The sequence below is a fragment of the Archocentrus centrarchus genome, chromosome 4 (assembly GCF_007364275.1).
Source record: "Archocentrus centrarchus isolate MPI-CPG fArcCen1 chromosome 4, fArcCen1, whole genome shotgun sequence".
In the NCBI taxonomy this organism is placed as follows: domain Eukaryota; kingdom Metazoa; phylum Chordata; class Actinopteri; order Cichliformes; family Cichlidae; genus Archocentrus; species Archocentrus centrarchus.
The window spans coordinates 8639244-8662751 of record NC_044349.1 but is presented as its reverse complement, the minus strand read 5'-3'; the positions used below and the strand labels follow the sequence as shown (position 1 = coordinate 8662751).

The following is a 23508-nucleotide window of genomic DNA, read 5'->3' as shown; positions in this document are numbered from 1 at the left end:
TTTTTTTAACATCTTTAAACATGCCTCGGGGGGAGTCATTAATTGAATTTGTAAAAATGTATTACTTTAGGAAAAAACAGTCAAATAGTTTGCAGTTTGTTTCAGTGACACTGAAACAGCAGTGGGGCAGTCATTACAAACTTTAAAAAAAAAAAAAAAAAAAAAAAAAATATATATATATATATATATATATATATATATATATATATATATATATATATATATATATATATATATATATATAAAATACAGTACCAGCCAAAAGTATAGGTTTTAGGGTGGTCTCAGTGCATGGTTTCATGGTTTCCAATATTTTCCTACACAATATCGGTGACAGAAGGTAAAAATGGCTGATTTCAGACAGATTACACAGTAAAGGGCCATTATACATTTTTTGACTGTGAATCATTCAAAGATAGTCTAGGTGATTGGATTTTACGTGTCGTAACTTTGTCTTTATGTGCCTGTCTGTGTGGTTCTGTTTGTCGATTCTCAGTTAATTACACACGGCCCGTCATCGTACTTGGACCAATGAAAGATCGGGTTAATGATGACCTCATCTCCGAGTTCCCTGAAAAATTTGGCTCCTGTGTCCCTCGTGAGTGTCCTTAGTTCATTATAAATCCCAGTAAAAATCTGTTACTGTTACTGGAGCTTTGCAAACCTTATGACCTTCAGGTATAATATGAAAACTATAAAGTCATGCTTATGATGCCGACATAGCTAGGAAAAAATTGTTTTTTATACACTTTAAATAGAATTTTCATGATCTCAGTGTTTGTCTAATTTTGTTTAGGTTAGAAAAAAACTCTCAGACATTTTTATAGGACTTTTATCATTTTATATTATTCCCAAAGTGTCTGAAGGGATTTCCTGCCCTGCTGGCAGATTTCAAATTGATTCTGGGTCCTACAGGAAATTAGGAATTCAGTCTACTTGTCATCATATCTCCAGTTGTGTTTTTTCAGTTTAGTCTTGATGTTTCAGGCTAAGATGCTCATGAACAGGACTCTATACACTTAAGGCATTTTGTTTTTTTACCTGAGTCTGTATAATTTCTGACCTTTAGACACAACGCGGCCTCGGAGAGACTACGAGGTGGATGGCAGAGATTACCACTTCATGTCCTCCAGAGAGCTCATGGAGCAAGAGATCCAGGAACACAAGTTCATTGAGGCTGGACAGTATAACAACCATCTCTATGGAACCAGCATACAGTCTGTCAAAGAGGTCGCGGACAAGGTGAAATGGACACGATCAATGGAAAAAACATAGAGATCAATGGGAAAAAGATAGACTGTCTGACTGCGTGTCTCCTACAGGGCAAACACTGCATACTGGATGTATCAGGGAACGCGATAAAGCGTCTCCAGATGGCAGGTCTCCATCCCATCGCTATCCTCATTAGACCCCTCAGTGTCGACAGCATTTTGTAAGTGACATAAATGTTAACATCACTTCCATAACATAACTGTTCAAAGACGCCTTTTATCTGATCACATCAATCACAGACTTTAAGGTTTACATGTAAGAGAGGTTGTTGATATCACAACCAGAAAGTTTCAGGTTCAGTTGACAAAAACTAAAGGTTATATAAGCATAAGAAAACCTCTCATCTGATACTGATGAGGACCAAAAGTTAAAGGGTAAGCTCCCTTATTATGGTTAAGCAATTTAAACTACCAGCTAAATGACCAGTAAGTGGCTCCAAAGTTTTCCAGAATACCATTCATAGGTTATACATGACAAATATTAATTATGAACATTTCTGCTTTTATGTCATATGTCAAAACACCTCTCATGAAGAAACTTTTTTCTTTTTTTCATCATAAAATGTACTAACTGCATTTATTAGACAAAAAAAATCTGTTATTCCGTAGACTTAATTTTTATACAACATATAATGAATCAAGTTGCCTCTACAGTGACAATGTTGCACATATTATTGTAAATGAGAGCTAACCTTTACTGGTTTAAATACATTTGAAGTCTGAAGCCTAGCTTGATTTTGTATAGTGCTGTACTCTTATGTACTCATCACTTACGTCAGTGCCAGCGTTCTAAAAGCGTTCTAAAAGTCACTGAATCATTTGAACACTGCTTTTATTGAAAATCTCTGTTCCTACTAAAAATAATAGTAATCTCTTTCTGCAGAGAGATGAATAAGCGTCTCACTGAGGAGCAGGCAAGGAAGGCCTATGACAGAGCTGTCAAACTGGAGCAGGAGTTCGCAGAGTACTTCACTGGTTAGTCTCCTGCAAGCACACCTGTGTGTTGGTCATACAAAAGGCGGTGCTGCTTTTCAAATGCAACTGAGCCCCTTAGTGTTTTGTGCAATTTGGGAACATGAATAGCAGTCACATTTTTTAATTCTACCACTGTTCAATAGCAACAAAAAAAAGTATGGCTGCAAAAGTTGGGATGAATTGTAAAGTGATTGGTGCAATCAAAAAGTTTCACACCTGTACCCATAAAAAGCAAAACTCGTGCCTTTAAATTTGGCTCATCCCCCCTTCAAGGTCATCTCCTTGTGCACCTCTGGACTGCCTCCAGAGTTTCTGCTATGTTTAAATCGTTCCAGGAATATCTTTGCACTAATACTATCAGGATATTCTGAATAAACTCTTCACCTTTTATAAACTTTGAAAAGTAAACTGTACAGATGACCTGTATAACCTTGAAAATAGGGGGAAAAAGTTTCCAGGTCTCCTAAAACTTTTTTTTTGTATATTAGTATGCTTTGAGGTATAAGTGAAAATGTGATAAAGTTTATTTTTGTATTTGAGGAGACTGTGGGAAAGGCAGCTTGGAGAAAGCATCAAACATGCAGCAGCAGCAAGCTGTGAACCACATATTGTCACCTTTTAAGTTGAGAAAGTTGTTAGCAAGCTGTGATTTATTTACACATCCAGGATTTGCAAAAACTCTTCCATCCATTCATTAAAGTGTTTAATGGATGGATGTGTGTGTTCTCCAAGTGGTCTCTAGGTGCATTCCTTGATTTGAACACATCTTGTAGTCATTCATTTCTTTCTCTCGCTCTCCTGCAGCTATTGTCCAGGGCTCAACCCTAGAGGAAGTGTATTCGCAGGTGAAGCAGATCATCGAGGAGCAGTCAGGTCCTTACATCTGGGTTCCCACCAAGGAGCGACTCTGAATAAACACACACATACAACATACTCACACACACACACATCAGCCTCTCTGTACACTTCCTACTTGTCTAATTTTCTATTATCAGCCTGCTTCCTCTCCCTCTTTTTCTTACGCATACACATCACTACATGCGTGCACATTTACACAAGCACATAAAGTGGGACGAGGCTGGGACTATCTGGGACTGCTACTTCCTGAAGTCTGTCCAGCAGCCTATTGGTGGATCTTCCTACAGCTCAGTTCCTTAATGTTTAAGGAGGTGGTTCAAATCAAGGCGACATGTACCATTATCTGATTTGATTTCATTATTGTTCTTCTTATTGTTGTTGTCGTTGTTGTTTTCATATTAACGAAGGGTAATGCATTCATGTATGGGTTTGTAATGATTATATTGTCACCAAGAGGCAGATTTTTGCACGCTGTAGCTTTAAGAGCATGTTTTTGGGACAAAATCTTGATCTTCTTTCCTATCTGTCTGTTCGTCTCTCCTCATTTGTGATCACTCATCACACCACATGTTTAAAGTTTCTCTTTCTTGTCTTTTTTTCTCATATCTCAATCCTCTCTTTCCTTCCCTTTCCTCTTTTGAATATCTACAGACTTTAGATATGAGGTGAAAATCATTATTTGCTTTCTAATATTCCCCAGAATTTTGGCATCAGTGGCCAAAACAACTACTGTTTAGAGATGTAGCAAAAAGATAATAATCATTTAATCTGTAAGCAATGTATGACTTGATAATAGTTACTGTAACAAGCAGCAATTCTCGATCTGATAACTAAATAGGATTGAATTAAAATGCAGAGCACTCTGTCACCAGTTTGCTTTTGAAAGGTCAAAAACAAATTGCCTCATAAAGGTGATGGGAGTACATTTGGAGCTCTGGGCCTGCATTTATCACATTTTTGAGAAACTTTTTAAAAATAACTCACAGGTCTCATGGGTCAGATTTATCAGGCAGCTCACTCCGATTTACAGCCAAAGAGACAACATGAAAGAGCAGCTCAGAAGGTCATTACATGATCAATCACGTGACCAAATAAGGGCAAGAATCACCAAACAGCGTCAAGGATTTTAGACCTCATCTAGAATAGAATGCCTTTATTTGTCATTATACCGAATGTACATGAGATTGGAGAAATCTGCACCGTTGTTCGTTACTTTTTACAAATTTGTATAGCTTGTGTTAACACTCCTAAACACTAACATTTAAGAGCTTTTTAAGTGAGAATAAAATTATAAACAGCTCCAGTTTGCGAGTAGAAATAAAATAACAGAATTTCAGCTTTTTTCTTTTCACTTAAGTTCGACAGTTGTACTCAACAGTTTGATAAATAGAGGCCCAGATTCTCTCTTTAAGAAACTTGAGTCTGTTTCATTGAAGCCTTCATCCCACAAGGGCTTCGCTGCCTTTCCTTCCACCTCCACTTCCTTTTCCTTGTCTCATGCCTTCATGTCTCCTCCACTCCACAGTGTGACATTAATTACGCACTCCAGCATTAAACAGTGTATCTTCTGCGTCATCATCACTATCATCACAATCATAATCATCATTGTTACAGCTTTCCTTCTTACTGTAGTTGCACTAATGAGGGCTGGTTTCTTAAAAGCATCTTTACCGTCCCAGTGTTTCTGGTCTTCGGACATGATGACACGACACACTCACTTTTCTTTCAGCAATTGTTATGCTGCTTTGAAAAGATGTTGATTGGAACAGTTTTTGGTAAAGGTTTTTTTCAGTTATGTAATATGCCATGCTGTTGTTGGATATTTAAGGACGTCAAGTCTGGAGAAACTTACTGTTTGGATTAACTAATCCACTGCAATCCACTTTTCTCCTACTGGATTTATAGGCTTGAGCCTTCAGTCCCATTGCGCATAAAAAAAACTCTTAACACTTGCACATGTGTGACCTCAGCACTCCATCCATAATTAATCAGCTAAGGGTTATATCTTGGAGCTTGTTTTTATTATTTCACAGATGTCTACTTTATGCATAGAAAGATGAAATGTTTGGCCCGAGGCTGAACCAGCTTCTCAGTCATGGACGGCAGACTTAAAGCTACTCCGTGTAGTCTCTGACCACATTAACAGTACATGTAACCTATCAATGCCAACTCTGTCGGTCACGTGACGCTCGCTTAGTACATCTGTGAACTGTAGTGGTCTTTTCTTGGCTTTGCTGCTTGTCGCCGAGGCTTAGCTTAACAACATTTCGCTAAACTCTACTTGTACTGAAGACTATAATGAAAACACAAGTAAAATCTTAACAGTGTTGTAGAGTGTAACTCTGTTTTTCAGCACTGCAGCTGCTTTATGGTCATTTTAGGGCCATTTAATGCACTCTATTCAGTGGCCTGAACAGTGATGTGGATTTTTTTGGAATCCACATTGCACCTGTAATGTGTTATTTACACTTTGGATTAGCCTCACAGATATTTTATCATTCAGAGCAGATTGTAGGCATTTTTGAGAACCCTTTGCTCCGTAAGTGTTGGTGTAATGGTTTGAGTTTCTCTTGGGAGCAACATCATGAGTGCTGAGGTCATGAACGAGACTTACCGGAAAACACGACAATAATCTCGTGTTTTCAAAGGTAACATTGAAGATGCTTTTGGAGACACAGCCCCTGTATGGACCTTGTCAGCCACCCGCTCCCCCATCTTTACCCTCCAACCCCGCGGCGACTCCTCCAAGCTGACTGGAGACCGGAGATGTACAGAAAGACTCTGTTCTGTCAACCGAGTAGCTTTTAAATCCAAATAATGGCTAGTTTTGACTGCATGTGTTTTAAAAAGCTTTAATGTTTCCTCACTGAATGTCCAGATAAGCTAAATTTCCTCCCATTTGTAATCCTCACTGATTGAAGTCAGTCAGTAGTGCGTTTGTGGGTTGACAGAACAGGACTCTCTGTATGACTCCGGCTGTGTGTTTTAGCCAGGGGACCATGCCACTGTATGTTAGAGTAAAGCACCGATGCAAAGAATCTATTACAGAGATGGAACTATATCTAACATATAATATTTATCCCTGCTCTAACTGCCTATTTTGGTACAAAAAAAAAACAAATAAATAAATAAAAGTCTTTATTGAGATTTACTGAAATCCCTTGACCTTTAACCAGAGATGATTATTAATTTTTTTTGCAATGTGGAATGTGTGTGAATGTGAATATTCTCTTAAAACTGTCAATCTTAATATAAGTTCCCTGACTCTCACCTCTACTACGGGTCTGTAGTGCTCTCTCTGGATGTCTCTAAGCAGCGATACTCAACTGAGATGAGGCCCCATATTGATGTGAATCACTCAACTGGTCGTACAGCACAGCACCAAAGCACAAAAGGACACAATTAAAAAAGCACATCAACAGCATTAAACCGGTCTTGATCTTGAGTAGGTGTAAATGTTAATTTGAGTGGTGGCAGAGGTAAAGTTTTTTTGTTTTTATTATATAATGATAATAATATAATGATAATGACTCACGCTATTATTATAATGATAATAATAGTGTGAGTAGTCATCTTTAGATACATACAAGAGGATCCCTGGAAGGAATAACTATAACCAATTTTGCATTAAATATAGGAAGTTCATAATAAAGCACATTTACCATGTATTTATTACCTCAAATGTTATTAATTATATTTTTGTGCCTTCTTGAAGACAAAACTTTATGCATGTTCAGTTTACCTGCTGAATATTGAATGCAAAGCACGCCAGCTAATACATAATTATAATCTGATATTAAAGAATTGAATGTTTTCTTTATTTTTTTTTTTTTTTGTGTAATTAGTGTCAAATTACACATTTCAGGTATTAACTAAAGGACAAGGTAAGCAGAGCCTTACAGAGGATAAAAATGAGTGAAAAACTGTATTGAGGAAAGAGGCAAAAACTCCTAGCATGCCACTTGTCAAAAATCTTTTTAGTTGCTTTAAGTTGTTTTGGTTTGTTTTAATTTAATTTGATTTTTATTCAGCCAAAGCACTCTGATGTCTGTAATGAGCTCCACAGATACATTTTGCCACCAGATCCAAGGCTCACATGTTCACAGTTCTTCAGTTCATCTGGTCCTTGAGTTCAGCTAGCCATAATCTAGTAATAAGGGGTCAATATCCTGCAATAAACTTGCTGTATGAGTAACTAGATATAAATTATTCACATATCAGTGTTGGCAGGTAGTCAGACTCTGGGTATGAGAAAAATAAATAACCTAGGACCTTCTGTGCAAAAAAACATATGATGTCGCTATGTTTAGGTAATGTATATTGCCTACAGTATGTAGCTCAGCACAGTACAGTCACATGGAGGCAGTTTAGCATTTTTATGTAAAAAAGACTCTTCAGTATCAATATTGTAAAATGCATGTTAAAGGTTTCATATTTTACACAAAGTCAGATACTTGTGTCTGCTGATGGAAGAAGCTGACCGAAATCGTGGCACCTCGGTGTGACTGTCGCCTCCATGTCATCCTCATTCTGTCACAGCGTAAAAAATGAACAAGCTTAACCCCGTGACTGTCCCACCACAGCCGGATATTCCCCCCCCCCTGATAAAGTTTTATAGTCCCCATCTCCTGTCCCGTGCCTGGAAATAGTCATTGTTGCAATCTGAACCTGAACAGAATGTGAACAATCAGAGCAATTAGACATTTTATGATAAAGTCACCATCCTGTGTTTTGGCAACAGGCTGCAGATTTTTTTTTATATGACCACAGTAATGTGTCATATCCACATGGCAGATGCTTGGCACTGCAGCAGTGTTATATAGTTGTAAATCCATCACAGGGATTATTTTTCTGTAGGAAGATTATTTTTTTGTGGATTTGTCTGTATATCTTAATTGAGATTGAAACTCGTAACTTTTACTTTTAATTTTTACAATTTTCAAGTCCACAAGAGCATTTAGTTAGCTTGTGGTAAAACCGGTCTGCAACTGAACAAAAACTAATGTTACACAAAAATTAGCAGCGAGCAGGTGAAAACACTTCTTATCTATGTGTTTTTTGTCTCAGGGGCCAAAGCAGTGAGTCAGCCACCAACAACCTCACTGTGCTGGCCTGAATTCCTTCTTTCCTTTTTGCACATTAGTGGAAAAGCACCACACTAGTCAAGGAGAGGAGTGAGGAGAAAGCAGAGGTGGGGTCCGCACTGTAAAAAGACCTCTCTGTCCAGGCTTTGGCCCGCAGCCAGGCAGTGGCAGCAGAGACGTGTCAGACCTGGTAAACCAGGGAGGCACACTCCTTAAAGTCTACAAAAAAAATTGAGCTAATAGTCTTGCAATCGCTGCAGGACACTGTTATAGGTGTCTGAGTTGTAAAACAGTGGAAAGTACAGCCTTTTTCAGGCTTTACATGTGGACTTTAAGCTGAGTCTTGGCTATACAAGAAGGACTTTGACTCAGAAGTCACAGTATAAAGCTGAGGAGAGGAGAGGAGAAAGGAGGTTTTATCTAGCGGAGAGGGAGCAAGAACAAGGCCATGGCCATGTGGAGGACAGTCGGAGTGCTACTGCTAATACTACACACTGGTAAGACCTGCTTTATAAACCTAAATCTGCTGTAAATGTACAAAATAAGCACCACACTGTTATTATATTAACAATTTCTTTGTTAAATATTGATTCAAAGACTATGTGGTGGCTCTAAGTGGGTGATCATGTAATTCAAGTGAATGAATATTCTGTACATTATATGGGAAACCTTTGAGGTAATAACATTTGGAATAGACTCTCCACCAACAATAATACAAAATAAATTGCATGCAACAAAGTTATTTAGGGGAGAAAACAAAAAGGGAAATGCTGGTTAAAAGAAACTATAAAGCAGAAAGACATTCACCTTTTTGTATTATTATGATTATTTCTGGTTACATACTTAGTAACTGATGACCAATAAAAGTAAAGCTATTCCTACTAATAACCCCCTATTCTGGAGAAATAAAACTATCCAGAACTTACTGCAATACTACAGAGAAAAATATCTGAGAAAATGAATGTGATTTGTCAAGTAAAAATATGTTACTTTTCCCATTTAGTCGCTCATTTCACAGCCCTTTTGAGATCCCAACTCCAATGCTGGGAACAGCCGTGCTGAGGCAGAATATAATAGAAGAGATTACAGGATCATATTTGTGAGTCATTTGCTGCAATAGTTTAATATGCCAGAATCATAGCAGCTCTCTCTGGCTATCTCTCCTGCAGTGTTTGGCCAGAACACCATCAGGTGGTGCACCATCTCTCAGAATGAGCAGAGGAAATGTCAGGCCATGTCGCAGGCTTTCAGCACAGCTGCCATCCGTCCCTCCATCACCTGTGTCAACGCAGCCTCGGTGGAGGAGTGCGGTCAGAAACTGCACGTAAGATTGAGATAGTGGGAAATCAAACTTTTCGAGATTCTTTGAACTCAAAAACCTTGAATAACCTTTGAGTCATGTGAGGCCAACGAGGACCCATTACAAGCTGATAAAATGGGCACCAGAACATGCAGTCAGACTTAAGATAACAAGAGAACTCCTATGGAATGAGCTTTGTGATCTGTTATCAGCACAAAGCACTCTTTTTTTTATGAAAACCACATACTGGGAGGCTTCTGACCTGAAAACAAAACATTCCAGTTACCAAAAGGTGAACTAGTGAAGTATGACTGAGAATGCATTTTGAATGCTATGGAGAAATATCAAATAGCTATTACGTTTGAAAAGCCTGTTTCATCCAGTTTATTTTAAAGCCTTTTGTAGGAATGGTTTGAGATCAGTTATCATCTTTGCAGTGCTCAAGTTAATGAGTAATGTGCAATTCAGTTTGACGCTGTTTGTGCTGACAGTCCCATGTCTTCTCTGCAGAGAAAGGAAGCTGATGCCCTGTCTCTGTCTGCCAAAGACATCTACAACCTGGGGAAGACCGTTTCCTTCAAGGTGGCTGCCAGTGAATCACAGGCTGGCTGTAAGACTAAAAATTAATATAACCAGCGTCATGTGGTTGAAATTCAGTCTGTCATTTTTTCTTTTGTTTTACAGGGAATAATTAGCAGGTTGTTAGCTTAGCTTAGCATGAATACAGGAGGCTGACAAAGTGTAAGAAAGGGCCTTCCATCACCCCCTGCTTGTTTAAATAATACAAAATATGAATAAATGTGATTTTTTTTTTTTTTTTGGAATGCTGTAGTCACTATTTTTTGGCCACAGCTACAGTCAATGTAAAATACACCCTCAACATAATAATAATTATAATAATTATTATTATATAATTATAATAATAATTCAACCTAATAGCCTGATCCAGGTTCTAAAATTATTTAAATACAACTTCAGATGATGAACAGGAACACAGGAAATGTTACACTGTGTCATTATTTACCAAAAACTAGCCTGAAATGCTGAAGGAGTATGTGAAAAATAAAGTAAGAAAAATCCAGTTGAGACCTCAAAATCTAGTGATTACAAGTTTTTTTTTAAAGACTCAAAAAGAATCTTCTGAATGCTACAGAATTTAAACTCTCATCTGTGATTTATATCATGGCAGACTAGTGATTTTATATCTTCTGTCTCATCTAAAATTAATGATCCCTGTTTTTATTAGAATAGATGGCAAGTAATACATATTAATACCTGATGTGATTAACCCATATCATCCTTAATGTCTACCAAGGATAAGCGAGAGTAATTGCATACAAGTGTGACACATTATGACACCTGTTAAACCCTGATTATAATATGACATGTAGGATATTTCCAAACTGAAGTGGTAGGCTATACTTTGACCCAGGGATCTTTGTTCCCTGATAATGAGAGTGCAACGCCATCATGTCAGACAGCATGCTGTTGCCCAAGCAAGCTTAGAAGTTTTAGTATCATACAATGATTGCTAACACCTGCTGTTTCCTTCTTTGTTTTTTTTTTTGTTTGTTTGGTTTTTTTTTTGCTTCAGCTGTCACCACCTATTATGCCGTTGCTGTGGTGAAAAAGGCAAACTCTGGCATCCATATCAACAACTTGGATGGAAAGAAGAGCTGTCACACCGGAAAAGGTCGAACTGCTGGTTGGAACATGCCTATAGGGTACTTCATAGACAAAGGCTACATGTCTGTGATGGGCTGCAACTTCACACAGGGTACGAATAGCATGTTTAATGTGTTTCAATATGTTGTTATTTTAGACAGAAAACCACATTACATCTGATAGATACCTATGAATCTGATGGGGTAATCAGGAACAGATGAGTAGGCAGGTATAAGATCAGGTGACCGGGACAAACACAGCCTAAGGAACTGAAACATAGGTCACCATTTCAGTACTACTGGTATTGTTTTACTCTTTCTCTCCGATTGATCTTTCTGAGTTACCTTTAATAGTTACTTCCTCCAGACAATCAATGTGTCAACCCCATTCCTACAAAATGATGTAGCTAGAGTACTGACAGGGATCAAGCAGAACTGAATTTAAAATTCTTCTTATTACAAAAAAGGCCTAGAATAATCAGGTGACATCTTCATAATACCCTATCACCCCAATAGAACTCTTTGCTCTCAGACTGCTGACTTATTTAAGAGCAGAATGGGAGGCAGAGCCTTCAGCTTTCAGGTCCCTCTTCTGTGGAACAAACTCCCAGTTTTGGTTGGGGAGACAGGCACCCTTTCTATTTTTAAGATAAGGCTTAAAACTTACTGTTTTGATCAAGCTTATAGTTAGGGCTGGATCACGTGATCCTGAACAATCCCTAGGTTATGCTGCAATAGGCCAAGGCTGCTGATTCTTTTTTTTTTTTCAATTAAATTTTTTCAATTCAGTTTTATTTATATAGTGCCAAATCACAACACAAGTCACCTCAAGATGCTGTATATTGGGAGGTAAACATGCTACAATAACAAGAGAAAACCCCAGCAATGAACAAGCAACACCCCATGAACAAGCACTTGGTGATGGTGGGGAGGAAAAATTCCCTTTTAACAGGAAGAAACCTCCAGCAGAACCATCCAGCCATCTGCTGTGACCAATTGGCAGGGAGAGGAGGGAGAGACAAAAGACAGAGAACCAGAGATTAATAATAATTAATCATTAAATGCAGAGTGGTGTATAAACCAAGTGAAGAATCAGTGCATCATGGGAAAACCCAGCAGCCTGGGCCTATTGCAACATAACTAAGGGAGGGTCAGGGTCACCTGATCCACTCCTAACTATAACTTTTATCAAAAAGGAAAGTTTTAAGGCTAATCTTAAAAATAGAGAGGGTGTCTGTCCCCTGAATCCAAACTGGGAGCTGGCCTGAAAGCTAATGGAGGATGACCATAGTGAATTATGTTTTCAAAATCATTATTTAGTTACAGAAATGTAAGCATGTTATAGTTTTCAGTGTAAAAGCCTGCTATTTATTTTAGTTAATTTTCTATGTTTCTGTCTGTCACCTCCTAACTACCTTTTTTTTTTTTTTAGCCACCCTATTTAGCTACAGCATTTTAGCAGCATGCACACACACATTGGTGTATGAATTCTGTAGGAACAATATTCAAATGCTAATGGTGACACAGCTGGCTGAGTTTGCCTTGTGAGCATTATCTTTACAAGCTTTCTGTGTGTCAAAATCAAAAATTCAAAGAACAATAAAAATAGATTTTGATAACAAAGCTACAAATATGTTCTAAAAGAAGTCAAATTTACCCACTTCTGAAGGTGCAGTTATCTATAGTATAATTTATTAGCATGCACATGGCATGTCACATAGCATTACTTTGCACGTGTGTGTTTGTGTATCAGGTGTTGCAGATTTCTTCAGTGTGAGCTGTATCCCTGGAGCTAACGAAAATGGTGACCCTAAGTCTCTGTGTCAGCTGTGCAGAGGAGATGGGAGCGGGCAGCACGTCTGTGAGATGAGCAGCAATGAGATGTACTATAGCTACGAAGGAGCTTTCAGGTTCATACTCATTACACTTTTACACAGCAGACACACTGTTAGGTATAAGTGCAGTAGTGTTAATGTTTGTTCACTTTTCACACCAAATATTAAATTATTAATTTGCCATTATATCAACATTTTTAAGTAGAATAGTTTTGTGTAAAAACTGACGACTGAAGATATTTTTAATAGCTTGTACTTTAAAATCTTAACTTCTCCTGTTCTCCGTCTCTGTAGGTGTTTGGTTGATGATGCTGGAGATGTGGCTTTCATCAAACACACGACTGTGGAGGAAAACACTGATGGTAACGTCCTAGTTAGTTATGGGTAGACACACAATAGTTGGTTATTATGTCATTAATGCCGTAGTAAGCTAGCTGGTCAGAATGCATGTTAGCTAACCAGGTACTGCTTCACTAGGTCGTGGTCCAACCTGGGCACAATCACTGAAGTCATCGGACTATGAATTGCTGTGTCCTGATAGCAGTCGCGCTCCTGTCTCTCAGTGGAGCAGGTGCCATCTGGTCCGGGTCCCATCTCGCGGTGTTGTGGTCAGAAATGACATCACTCCCTCGGTGGTGTTTGACATCCTGATGGAGGGCCTGGTAGGTCCAAACAGACCCTCCTTGGCAATATTCAGACATGTTTATGTTTATGTGCTTGTCAGTCCTACAGATGTGTGGTTAAGCCTGAATCTAACTATGTCACATAAAAAAAACTAGTTGATGAGTTTCTTTATAGTTTTTCTAATGCTGTTAGTAATGTTGAAAAAGTGTGTTGTTCGACAATCTGAAGCACATTGGCTTAACTATACTTGCCACTAACAACAGATTCCCAACCCCATAGCTGAGAAAGCCTGAATGATGATGAAAATCATATGAAATTATTAAAAACTCCATAATAGCCACTACTCTAACTTTGGAGTGAGATTGCTTATATTTATTATTGTATAAGAAACTGGTGTAAGTGTTACAGGAATGAATTAGTGCTCCAACTCCAATGTAGAGTGTGGGTGTGTTTGTATGTGTGTGTGTGTGTGTGTGTGTGTGTGCTTAAGGGTTCAAACTGGAGGTTGGCTGGGATTGGAGGAGACTTACCTCAAGTCTGCATTAAACGCCAGCTCAACAATGAATCAGAATTGTGTGAATATTAGCATTAAAACCTGTTAAATCCATTTGCAATAATTATTCCATCCCTTGTTCTGCCTCACCAGCTGCCATTGAAAATAGTAGTTTATAAATATAAATACTGGCACATGAAATGCCTCAACATATTGCTTGTAATTCCACGCAGTTATTAAGTTGTTGAGTTTGGAATCAGGTGTAAAAGTATTTTAAGACACAGTGAGATTTAACCACATTAACCTTTACATGATCTTGTATTTTAGAACCACTACAATCAGGAGAAGACAGATATTTCCACTTGCAGTGATTTATATTGACCTCCTATTTGCAGGCAAAGTCAAACTTCCCCATGTTTTCATCTGCGGATTATGGAGGAGGAACTGTGCTTTTCTCGAATTTCACCACCACATTTCAGGCAGCTGACTCAGATGAACCTAAGAAATGGATGGGTGATCAGTACTATAATGCTCTGAAGGCCATGGACTGTAATCCCAAAGGTAAAGCGGTATATTAGCTAACTTAAAATATCCTAGTTACATTTCAAAATTGTTATTTTGATGTTAAACTATATTTATTATCAGAATGCTTTTTTGTTAAAATATATACTGTATATATAAATGCACAGCATGTAATGTAATGCTAAACATTTCATTTTAAATTGCAATTTACCCATGCATGCCTATAAACCTGTTTATCTGTCTTCACAACCTTGCCATCTCCCATAATAGAAATCCCAAATGTCCTGCGGTGGTGCGTGTTGTCCAGCGGTGAGCAACAGAAGTGCGCTGACATGGGCCTGAACTTCCAAAGTAAAGATCTAACTCCAAAAATCACCTGTACCTATGGGGACTCAGTGACTGACTGCATGATGAAAATCAAGGTAACAGATATCTCATTGCTGGTTCTTAGTCTTTAAAATCATCTTAAGTCAGATCATCCCATTCAGTTCCCCGCAAACACATAATGTAATACAAAGTTGCGTTTTGCCACAGCATAATATAATATTGCCATCCATTTAGCTATACCCCACAGTGTGGGGAGCCCAGATGGGGCCTGTACTGGGGCTCACAGTGGGCTGTCCACTGTGAACCATCAGAGTCTGGCCATACGGGCTCCACAAGGGGGCATGTTTGCTGGGAAGTATCTTAACCTCTCAAGTACATTTTCTTGTTACCTCTCAGTAAGCATACACATAGATACAGATACCAATATATTTGTTACGTACTTATCTCAGACAGCTATTACACTTCAGCCCCACGGAAAACACAGTTTCATGGGAAGTAAACAAACTAAACTCTATTCTAGCAGTTTTGGCGTCTTTAACCCCACTCTTCCTTTTCATGTTTTTATAGAACAATGAGGCCGATGCCATCACTCTGGATGGAGGTTATATCTACACAGCGGGCAAAGACTATGGCTTGATCCCTGCTACTGGCGAGAGCTACACAGGTAAAAAACAACAAAGACAGCCATGCTCGTCTGGTTTCAAAGCTAAGGAGCATTTATACAGGTGTCTTTTTTATTTCTTTCTCCAGATGACCGTGACGGTTCCATCTACTACGCAGTTGCAGTCGTGAAAAAGAGTAGTGCTGACATTCGTAACCTCGCCGACCTGCGCGGCCGTCGCTCCTGTCACACTGGATATGGCCGCACAGCTGGCTGGAACATTCCCGTAGCAGTTCTGATAGAGACAGGCCTGATTAGCCCAAAACAGTGTCAGATACCCCAAGGTTAGCTTGATGTGTGTGTTACAGAGGTGTGAGCTCATGTGGTCAGGAGACAAATACAGAAAACTGTGAGCATTTGTAGCACAGGCTCTAATAAAACTGTATTACCTTTAGTTTCTTAAATATGACTTTTTAAAGCCTCTATCCTGCATTTCCCATGATGCCACTTACCAGGATTCTCCAAATTATTACAACCCTAATTACATTTCTAAATTTGAGCCACATCTATGCTCCATCTGTGACATTGGTGGAATGATTTCTTTTTCTATTACCTCAGATAGAGCCAGGCCAGTCTCTTACTTAGTATTTTTGTTTCCCACAATGCTTAGCTGTTGGGGACTTCTTCGGCAAGAGCTGTGTGCCAGGTGCAAATCAACCCGGTTTCCCCAGCAACCTGTGTGAACTCTGTGTGGGAGACGAGTCAGGAAAGAACAAATGCGAGAAAGGAAAGGACCGTTATGATGGCTACGACGGTGCCTTAAGGTACTAAAAAAAACCAAAAAAAACAAGCCCACTGTGCCTCATCGGGAAAACTGGATTTGTACACTGAAAGAAGCCATTTTTTACCCTGTTCTGTGCAAACATGTTCATTTGTTGCACTCATGCCACACCTGTATATGTTTATCTGTTTATTTCAGGTGTCTGGCAAATGGAGACGGAGATGTGGCTTTCATCAAGCATTCTACTGTCCTCCAAAACACTGATGGTAAGACAAGGAACATCAGGCTTTAACATATTCATCTTTTAAAAGTCTCCTAATTTAAGGGCGAATACGTGTGTACTGAGGTCAGTCACCTTACTTGTGGGCTTTAGGTCTGCTTTCTACAGATTTCCAGCTACTCTGTCCCTCTGGAGGTAAAGCCGAGGTAACGCAGTACAGAGACTGTAACCTGGGCAGAGTCCCTTCCCACGCCGTAATGGTACGACCGGACATGAACATTCATGCCATCTATGGACTTCTGGACCGTGCACAGGTAACGCTGTTCATCTGAATGTACTGTGTGAGAGTGAGTAAGGAAGAAAGTGCATTTAAAGACTTAAAATGTGCTTGGGATACATAGAAATCCTTTACAATACGAGTTTTGGGATTTTTTGGTGGTGGTGCACTCAGGGATGCTCTGAAATCTGAGAATTGAAATTGGGCTGCCAGAAGCATCTCAGTGATGAGTTACTTTGTCAAGTGTGTTTCTTCCTCTAATTTTCCCCTTTTTTAATGTGTTTCTCTGTAGAGATATTTTGGCAGTGACACAGCTCCTGTTTTCAGGCTGTTTGACTCGCAGGAGTACAAAGGCACAGATCTTATTTTTAAAGACTCCACCGTCCGCCTTGTGGGTGTAGCTGACAAAAAGACCTACCAGGAGTGGCTGGGCCAGGTCTACTTGGATTCACTGGTCGACTTGGAGTGCAGCTCATCGAGTGCAGGTGACACTACCATCCTACCTCTGTATGCTAAATCTGAAGCTACAGGTAGTAGCTTTGCTTAACATAAAGACTGGAAACAGGAAAATTGCTAGCCTATCTGTATGGGTTTAAGGATAAACAAAAAAGATGTTAATTATTTTAATATGGCATGTTCACACAAGTATTACACAGATAATGGAAAATGGAATGAAACAAGCTTCTTTTAGGTTGAAAATGCTCGAGTGCAGTTGTGATAAACTCTGTTTTAAAGTCTGATGCAGAAAGTTGCACTGATGGACAAAAAATGAACAGATTGAGGAAATGGAAACTTATCCAAAGTTAAGGAAAGCTGGTTCCAGTTTATAAGGGATTAAAAACTGGCCATCTGTCCTGTGGCTTGCTTCATCAAGAGAAAAATGGGTCTTATGTACAGCCTCTAATATTTCTTTGATTTCTTTCCTTCCCCAGTGGTGTCCTCTGTGTGGGTGCTGCTGATGGCCTTGTTCAGCTTCATGCTGACCAACTTCTGGATGTAAAGACAGCATGACACAGCCCCCCCCCCCTTCACACACACACACACACGCGCACACACACACACACACACCTTTTCCCCATTTATAGATAATATGAATGTCTAGGCTTTAACCCTCCTGACTGCTGTCCACTCAAACCACCCACCACAGCTTTACTCACTGCTCTGGGAGCTCTTTCCCTTCTGTTTCTGTGCATTATGTGTACCTGATTGTATGTTAATTTAACACACAAGAGGACGGCATGTTGGAACTGCCTTTAGATTTGAGTGGTGCCAGTACTGAAGAAACTGCCTCTTACTTTTGTGGCAGAGATATGAGAAGGACAGCTTAGATTTCCTGCCATAGTGATTAAAATGGGGGATGGTGTTGCTGCCACTTTGTTTACTAAAGGTGAGCTGCCATATCAGTGCATGTGCTGCCATCTGTTACTGTGGTGGTTGATGCAACACTGTCTCTCCAAAGCTAGCTTTGCAGTCTGTTTCCAAAGGTTTCTTGTGAGTATGAAAGCCACATTGATGCTTTGCTGCCACTCGCACTGTGAATACTGCTAATGAACACCGCCTTTCTCTTGCTCCATGCTGTTTGCTACTGTAAGCTAATGCCATATCAGTGAATATGCACTAGTGTGACCCCCACACGAAGCTGCGCTGGCAATTGTGTAATGATGGATGACTCAGTGTCCATCCATAGGCTGTCTGCTTCATGTATTCTCCTCAGATATTAGCAATTTAATATGATAAATAGTGTGATCAAGGCTGTAGCTATACAGTGAAATCTGCTTTCTCTTATTATTGATCGTAATCTTATGCTTTTGATTAGACACCAGTATCAGCAGACAATAAATTCCCCACCCTGCAGCGCTTTTCTGCACATTTTAGTTTATAAATAAATGGAGTGAGTAGAGCTGGCACACTGTGTCAGGTTCCATCAACTTTGGGAAGAACATGAAGAAAACATCGTGTGATTCATGCTGAAATCAAAGATGAGTGTTAGCTAAAGAATTTTGATTTGGGTCATTTAAACTTTTTAAAACATTTAAACTTTTTTAATCATTCAAGAATCCGATTTTGTGTCTTCTTACACAAACAACTCACTCCAGAAATGCCTCTCTCTAACATTGACTAACTGTTTTTGGTCAGATCCACTGTACTTGTGCTTGATGCTGTTTCCTGTTGTTAAAATGTTGATTGGATGTGTATTTTTCCTATGTTCAGAGATTTATTTTTATATGAAGTTCAGGTGCCATATCAGTGTATATGTACTGACTCATGTTGTCAGAAACCAATGCCTTCTCTTCCTCATGATAAGACAGTTATTTCTATGTGAAATGATGGAACATGTAACTAATATTTAGTTGCCAGGCCAGTGCGTCTGCACAAGTATTGCTACATAAAGCTCATTCAAATTAAATAAAGCTCTATACTGCAAAATGCACTCTGTTGAGCTGTTACTTTTAGTTAGAATTTTTTCTTTTTTGTCAGTTTTTTCTCTCCACGTGAGGCTATTTTTTTTGTGTGTGTGTGTGTGTGTAGTAGTTGTGTAATAAAATGTAACATCACTAATAGAAGTAGGATGTCTCCATTTGTAACATACATTCATTGGCCACTTTTTTTGGTAGACTTAGGCAACCTGCTGAAGCTCTGAGCATCAGACTGGGGAAGAAAGGTGATTTTAGGTGACTTTAAACATGATATTGTTGTTGAGGCCAGACTGGTTTGAGTACTTCAGAAACTCCTGATCTACTGGGATTTTCCCACAGAATCATCTCTAGAGTTTACAGGGAATGGCTGAAAAAAAAGGAAATATCCAATGAGCGTCAGTTCTCTGGGTGAGAATGTCTTATTGATGTCAGAGGAGAATGGGCAGACTTCTTTCAGCTAATAGGAAGGCAACAGTAACTCAAATAACCACTTGTTTAGACCAAGGTATGCAGAAGAGCATCTGTGAATGTACAACACCCTGAACCTTGAAGCATATGGATAAAGCAGCAGAAGACCACACCGGGTGCCATTCCTGTCAGATAAGAACAGGAAACTGAGGAAACATTCACACGGACTCACTTACATGTTTGTACTATAATTTTATATCTAATGTCTTGCTTAAATTTGCAAATAAGCTGAAGTCAACAGGATTTGTTATTTATAAAACAAAGAAATTACCCCTTTTTCAAGTATCCTTTGACTGCATCATTGTAACTACTGTGCAGTTATGTCCTTTTTGTTAAAGTATCCATGTAGAACTGTTAAGTCACTTTGTCAAAAACTGATTGCAGCTTTTAATTTCTGATGTAAATGTTCTTTCTGCCACAGTCACTTGATATCATTCATGAGAGATATGGTTGGCATAACTGAAATCAACAAAACAGTTTAAATATCAATTATTTTTTGGCATGACACCAGTTCCAGCAAGGTGTGCCTAACAAAGTGACCGGTGAGTGTACTGTATTTATAGATTTTCACACGTGGTCTTGTTAGAAATCCTGTATTGTCACACTGATTTGGGTATCACAGTCATGGCCAGATTATAATTTTTTTTTACATGTTACCATGATATAGAAACCTATAGAACAACCATAAACATTTGATAAGTTTCAAAGACTGCTCAGTCCTGGAGTTGGTTCAGACTGACAGATCAAGCATAACATTATGACCACTGAATGGTGAAGTGAATAACACTGATTCACCATGCCACTTGTTAGTGGGTGGGATTTATCAGGGAGCAAGTGAACATTTTGTCCTCAAAGGTAATGTGTTAGAAGCTGAAAAAAATGGGCAGTGTAAGGATTTGAGCAAATCTGACTAAAGCCAAATTGTGATTTCTAGACGACTGGGTGAGAGCATCTCCAGAACTGCAGCTCTTGTGGGGTGTTCTCGGTCTGCAGAGGTCAGCATCTATCAAAAGTGGTCCAAGGAAGGAACAGTGGTAAACCAGCCACAGGGTCATGGGTGGTCAAGGCTCACTGATACTCGTGGGGAATGAAGGCTGGCCTGTGTGGTCCAATCCATGAGGTACTGTAGCTCAAACTGCCAAAAATGTTCATGTTGGTTTTGATAGAAAGGTGTCAGAATACACAGTGCATTGCACTTTGTTGTGTATGAGGCTGCACAGCTGCAGACCAGTCAGAGTGACCCTTGTCCCAACAATGGGCATCACTGGGTATGTCAGGAGTGGACAGGAGGATGAGTACAGGAGTCTGGTGGATGACTTTGTGGAATGGTGCCAACTGAACCAACTACTGCTGAACACATCCAAGACTAAGGAGATGGAAGTCGACTTCAGTAGGTCTGGACCAACCCCACAGCCACTTGCTATTGGGGGGGGGGGTTGATATGGAGAGATGGAGATGGTGAGGACCTACAAGTATCTTAGTCTGCCACTGGACAACAAACTAGACTTGGCGGTGTGCACAGACACACTGTACAGGAAGGGGCAGGGCTGGCTTTATTTCCTGAGGAGGAAATAAACATCTGCAGAAAACTCTTGCAGATGTTCTGCCAATCTATAGTTGCCAACATTCTCTTCTGTGTGGTGGTGTGCTGGGAAGGCAGTATAAAGAAGAGAGATACGATGAGGCTGGATAAGTTGGTCAGGCAAGCTGGATCAGTGGTTGGAGTGGAGCTGGACTCTGACCACAGAGGCAGAGAGGAGGACATTGGACAAACTGCTCTCTATCATGGACAATGACAGTCACCCATTACACACCAGTATAACAAAACGGAGTATGTTCAGTGGAAGGCTACTCTCACAGAACTGCTCAAGAGCCATCATACTTTTTAATGCTTCACTCAGGAGACACTTTATCACTTTACTACAGTATATTACTGCACTGCATTGTTGCACATCTATGATCTGATGACTATCCATTTGTATATGTATATTGCACTTTTCAGACACATGAATATCCCTGTATTCTTTGTTTTCAGGGCACTAAGCCCCTGTACAACTTAGTATAGTTTGTATAATTTGTTAGTCTATATTGTTAGTATAGTTTGTATAACTTATACAGCTACCTCGATTGCTTGGATTCCATTTATTAGATTGAGATGGGATAGATACTTTATTGATCCCGAAGGAAATTAGGGCATATTGTGCTGGCTGCCCTAATTTCCTTCGGGATCAATAAAGTATCTATGTGAGCATCAGAACTGGACCACGGAGCAATGGAAGAAGGTGGCCTGGTCTGATGAATCACATTTTCTTATACATTTATACAAAAGTGCATAACATGTTCCCTCTAAACATTATTAAAGATAACATACTATTTGCAAATATAATCAGTAGACACATTCTTGCAGTTCAAGTGCTTTTATAAATTATAATCTTTATTCACAGAATCACTTCTAAAGGTCAATTTGTTGTCTAATATATATATATATATATATATATATATATATATATATATACACACACACACACACACACACCTCACTGTATATGAGCATTTTTTTTACACTACAAACACCGAGCCATAAATGCTCATTGGCAGGATGTGTTGCAGGTAGATTACAGGTGGAGGAAGAGTGAGCTGTTTTGTACAATGGATTAATGTGAACAAGGCGGTCTGAAGAGTGTTCACATACAAGGCGTTTTTACTTAACTTATCTTAAATGTGTCCACATCAAATTACCATCACAGTCCCCATTTTTCCAGAGGTTTCAGGGAGATGAAAAACACACTTCAAGTTCCCTTTGTGTTCTCAGAAATCTGAAAAGACATTTATTTCTCTAACCACAGTTTATTATAAACCATCTCCACGGATTCCAGGTGAGTACAGACATCATTGCCAGCCACATGAGCCCACATTGATGGTGGCTGTTAATATGCACGCCGTCTCTGTGTGTTGCTAAGACAGTCCTCTAACACTTCTCCTTTAGTTCAAACAGCAGCGTTCCAGTCACGTCCTCCTTATTTCTTGATCTGCCTGGAGCCGTCCTTCCACCCTTCCTTCACCTCATTCACAAACGTGTCTCGGACTCTCCTGAGGCGGCCGCTCATCTCCCCCAGGTCCCCGGGGACTTTCCCGGCCTCGTCCCGCACCTGCCGCAGCGTCTGGGAGCGCAGAACCCGCTCCGAGGCATCCCGTCCGGCTATCTGAGCCTTGGTGATGGCGTAGGCTGTGATCTGGGCCGCCCTGCGAATCGGACGAGACTCCGCCAACTTCTCAACGACGTGAAGGTTGCTGATGAGCGACGCTAACAGGCGAGCGAGCATTGCGGCGGCTGGCTGTTAGCTATGAGCTGCGCCCCGCGTATATCAGCCCTGTAATGACCCCAGAGTTCAGGTTAGCGAGCTCCGCCTATGACACTAAATGTGTCGATACAAGTTTAACTACACAGGAAAAAAGTGGACTTACCTCAGGTGGACCAGGTGACCGCTGAGCCACAATGGAGGACAGGAAGCTGAAGTCGGTTTTGAGTTCGTAGTTTAAATGGCTCCGTATAGGAACACGATCGTTGAGCGTCTGCCTTCCTGGGATCACATAGGATATTCTAGGTGACTAGATTTCATATTACTAAGGTAAAAAAAGAACAAGCATACAAATCCAAAAAACATTTCACGAATGTAAAAGGGTTTGAACTTTATTTAGGACGGCTGCTATGATTTTTAAGTCCTAAATTATACATTTAAGTTGATGGAGAATTACAAACTGCCCGAAATAGAATATATGCCTTTATTGTC

The 23508-nt window shown here is 39.6% G+C and overlaps 3 protein-coding genes across 5 annotated transcripts in view; 2 read left to right on the top strand and 1 right to left on the bottom strand.

The window, feature by feature from the left end:
- The window catches only part of LOC115779536 (discs large homolog 1-like protein), an 87279-nt gene extending 81003 nt beyond the window's left edge, over positions 1-6276 (top strand). For all 3 annotated transcript variants that reach the window (XM_030728249.1, XM_030728250.1, XM_030728251.1), the window contains 5 exons: positions 497-598; positions 1070-1242; positions 1323-1432; positions 2155-2246; positions 3051-6276. In XM_030728249.1, coding sequence (XP_030584109.1) covers positions 497-598; positions 1070-1242; positions 1323-1432; positions 2155-2246; positions 3051-3157 — 584 coding nt within the window. In that variant the 3' untranslated portion in view covers positions 3158-6276. The remainder of the gene's footprint in view (positions 1-496; positions 599-1069; positions 1243-1322; positions 1433-2154; positions 2247-3050) is intronic.
- A 2342-nt stretch (positions 6277-8618) lies between these two features.
- Positions 8619-19218, top strand: meltf (melanotransferrin). Its single transcript, XM_030727423.1, has 16 exons — positions 8619-8685; positions 9358-9512; positions 9999-10098; positions 11083-11265; positions 12906-13062; positions 13282-13349; positions 13465-13649; positions 14500-14665; positions 14897-15048; positions 15521-15617; positions 15704-15898; positions 16225-16378; positions 16534-16601; positions 16709-16869; positions 17125-17317; positions 17765-19218. Exons 1-16 carry the CDS (start codon positions 8637-8639, stop codon positions 17830-17832), a joined length of 2151 nt encoding a protein of 716 aa, XP_030583283.1. The 5' UTR covers positions 8619-8636; the 3' UTR covers positions 17833-19218.
- Positions 17882-23308, bottom strand: ncbp2as2 (protein NCBP2AS2). Its single transcript, XM_030727422.1, has 3 exons — positions 23183-23308; positions 22234-23088; positions 17882-17900 (listed from the first exon to the last, which is right to left on the bottom strand). Exon 2 carries the CDS (start codon positions 23038-23040, stop codon positions 22735-22737), a length of 306 nt encoding a protein of 101 aa, XP_030583282.1. The 5' UTR covers positions 23041-23088; positions 23183-23308; the 3' UTR covers positions 17882-17900; positions 22234-22734.
- Between the last annotated feature and the right edge of the window lie 200 nt (positions 23309-23508).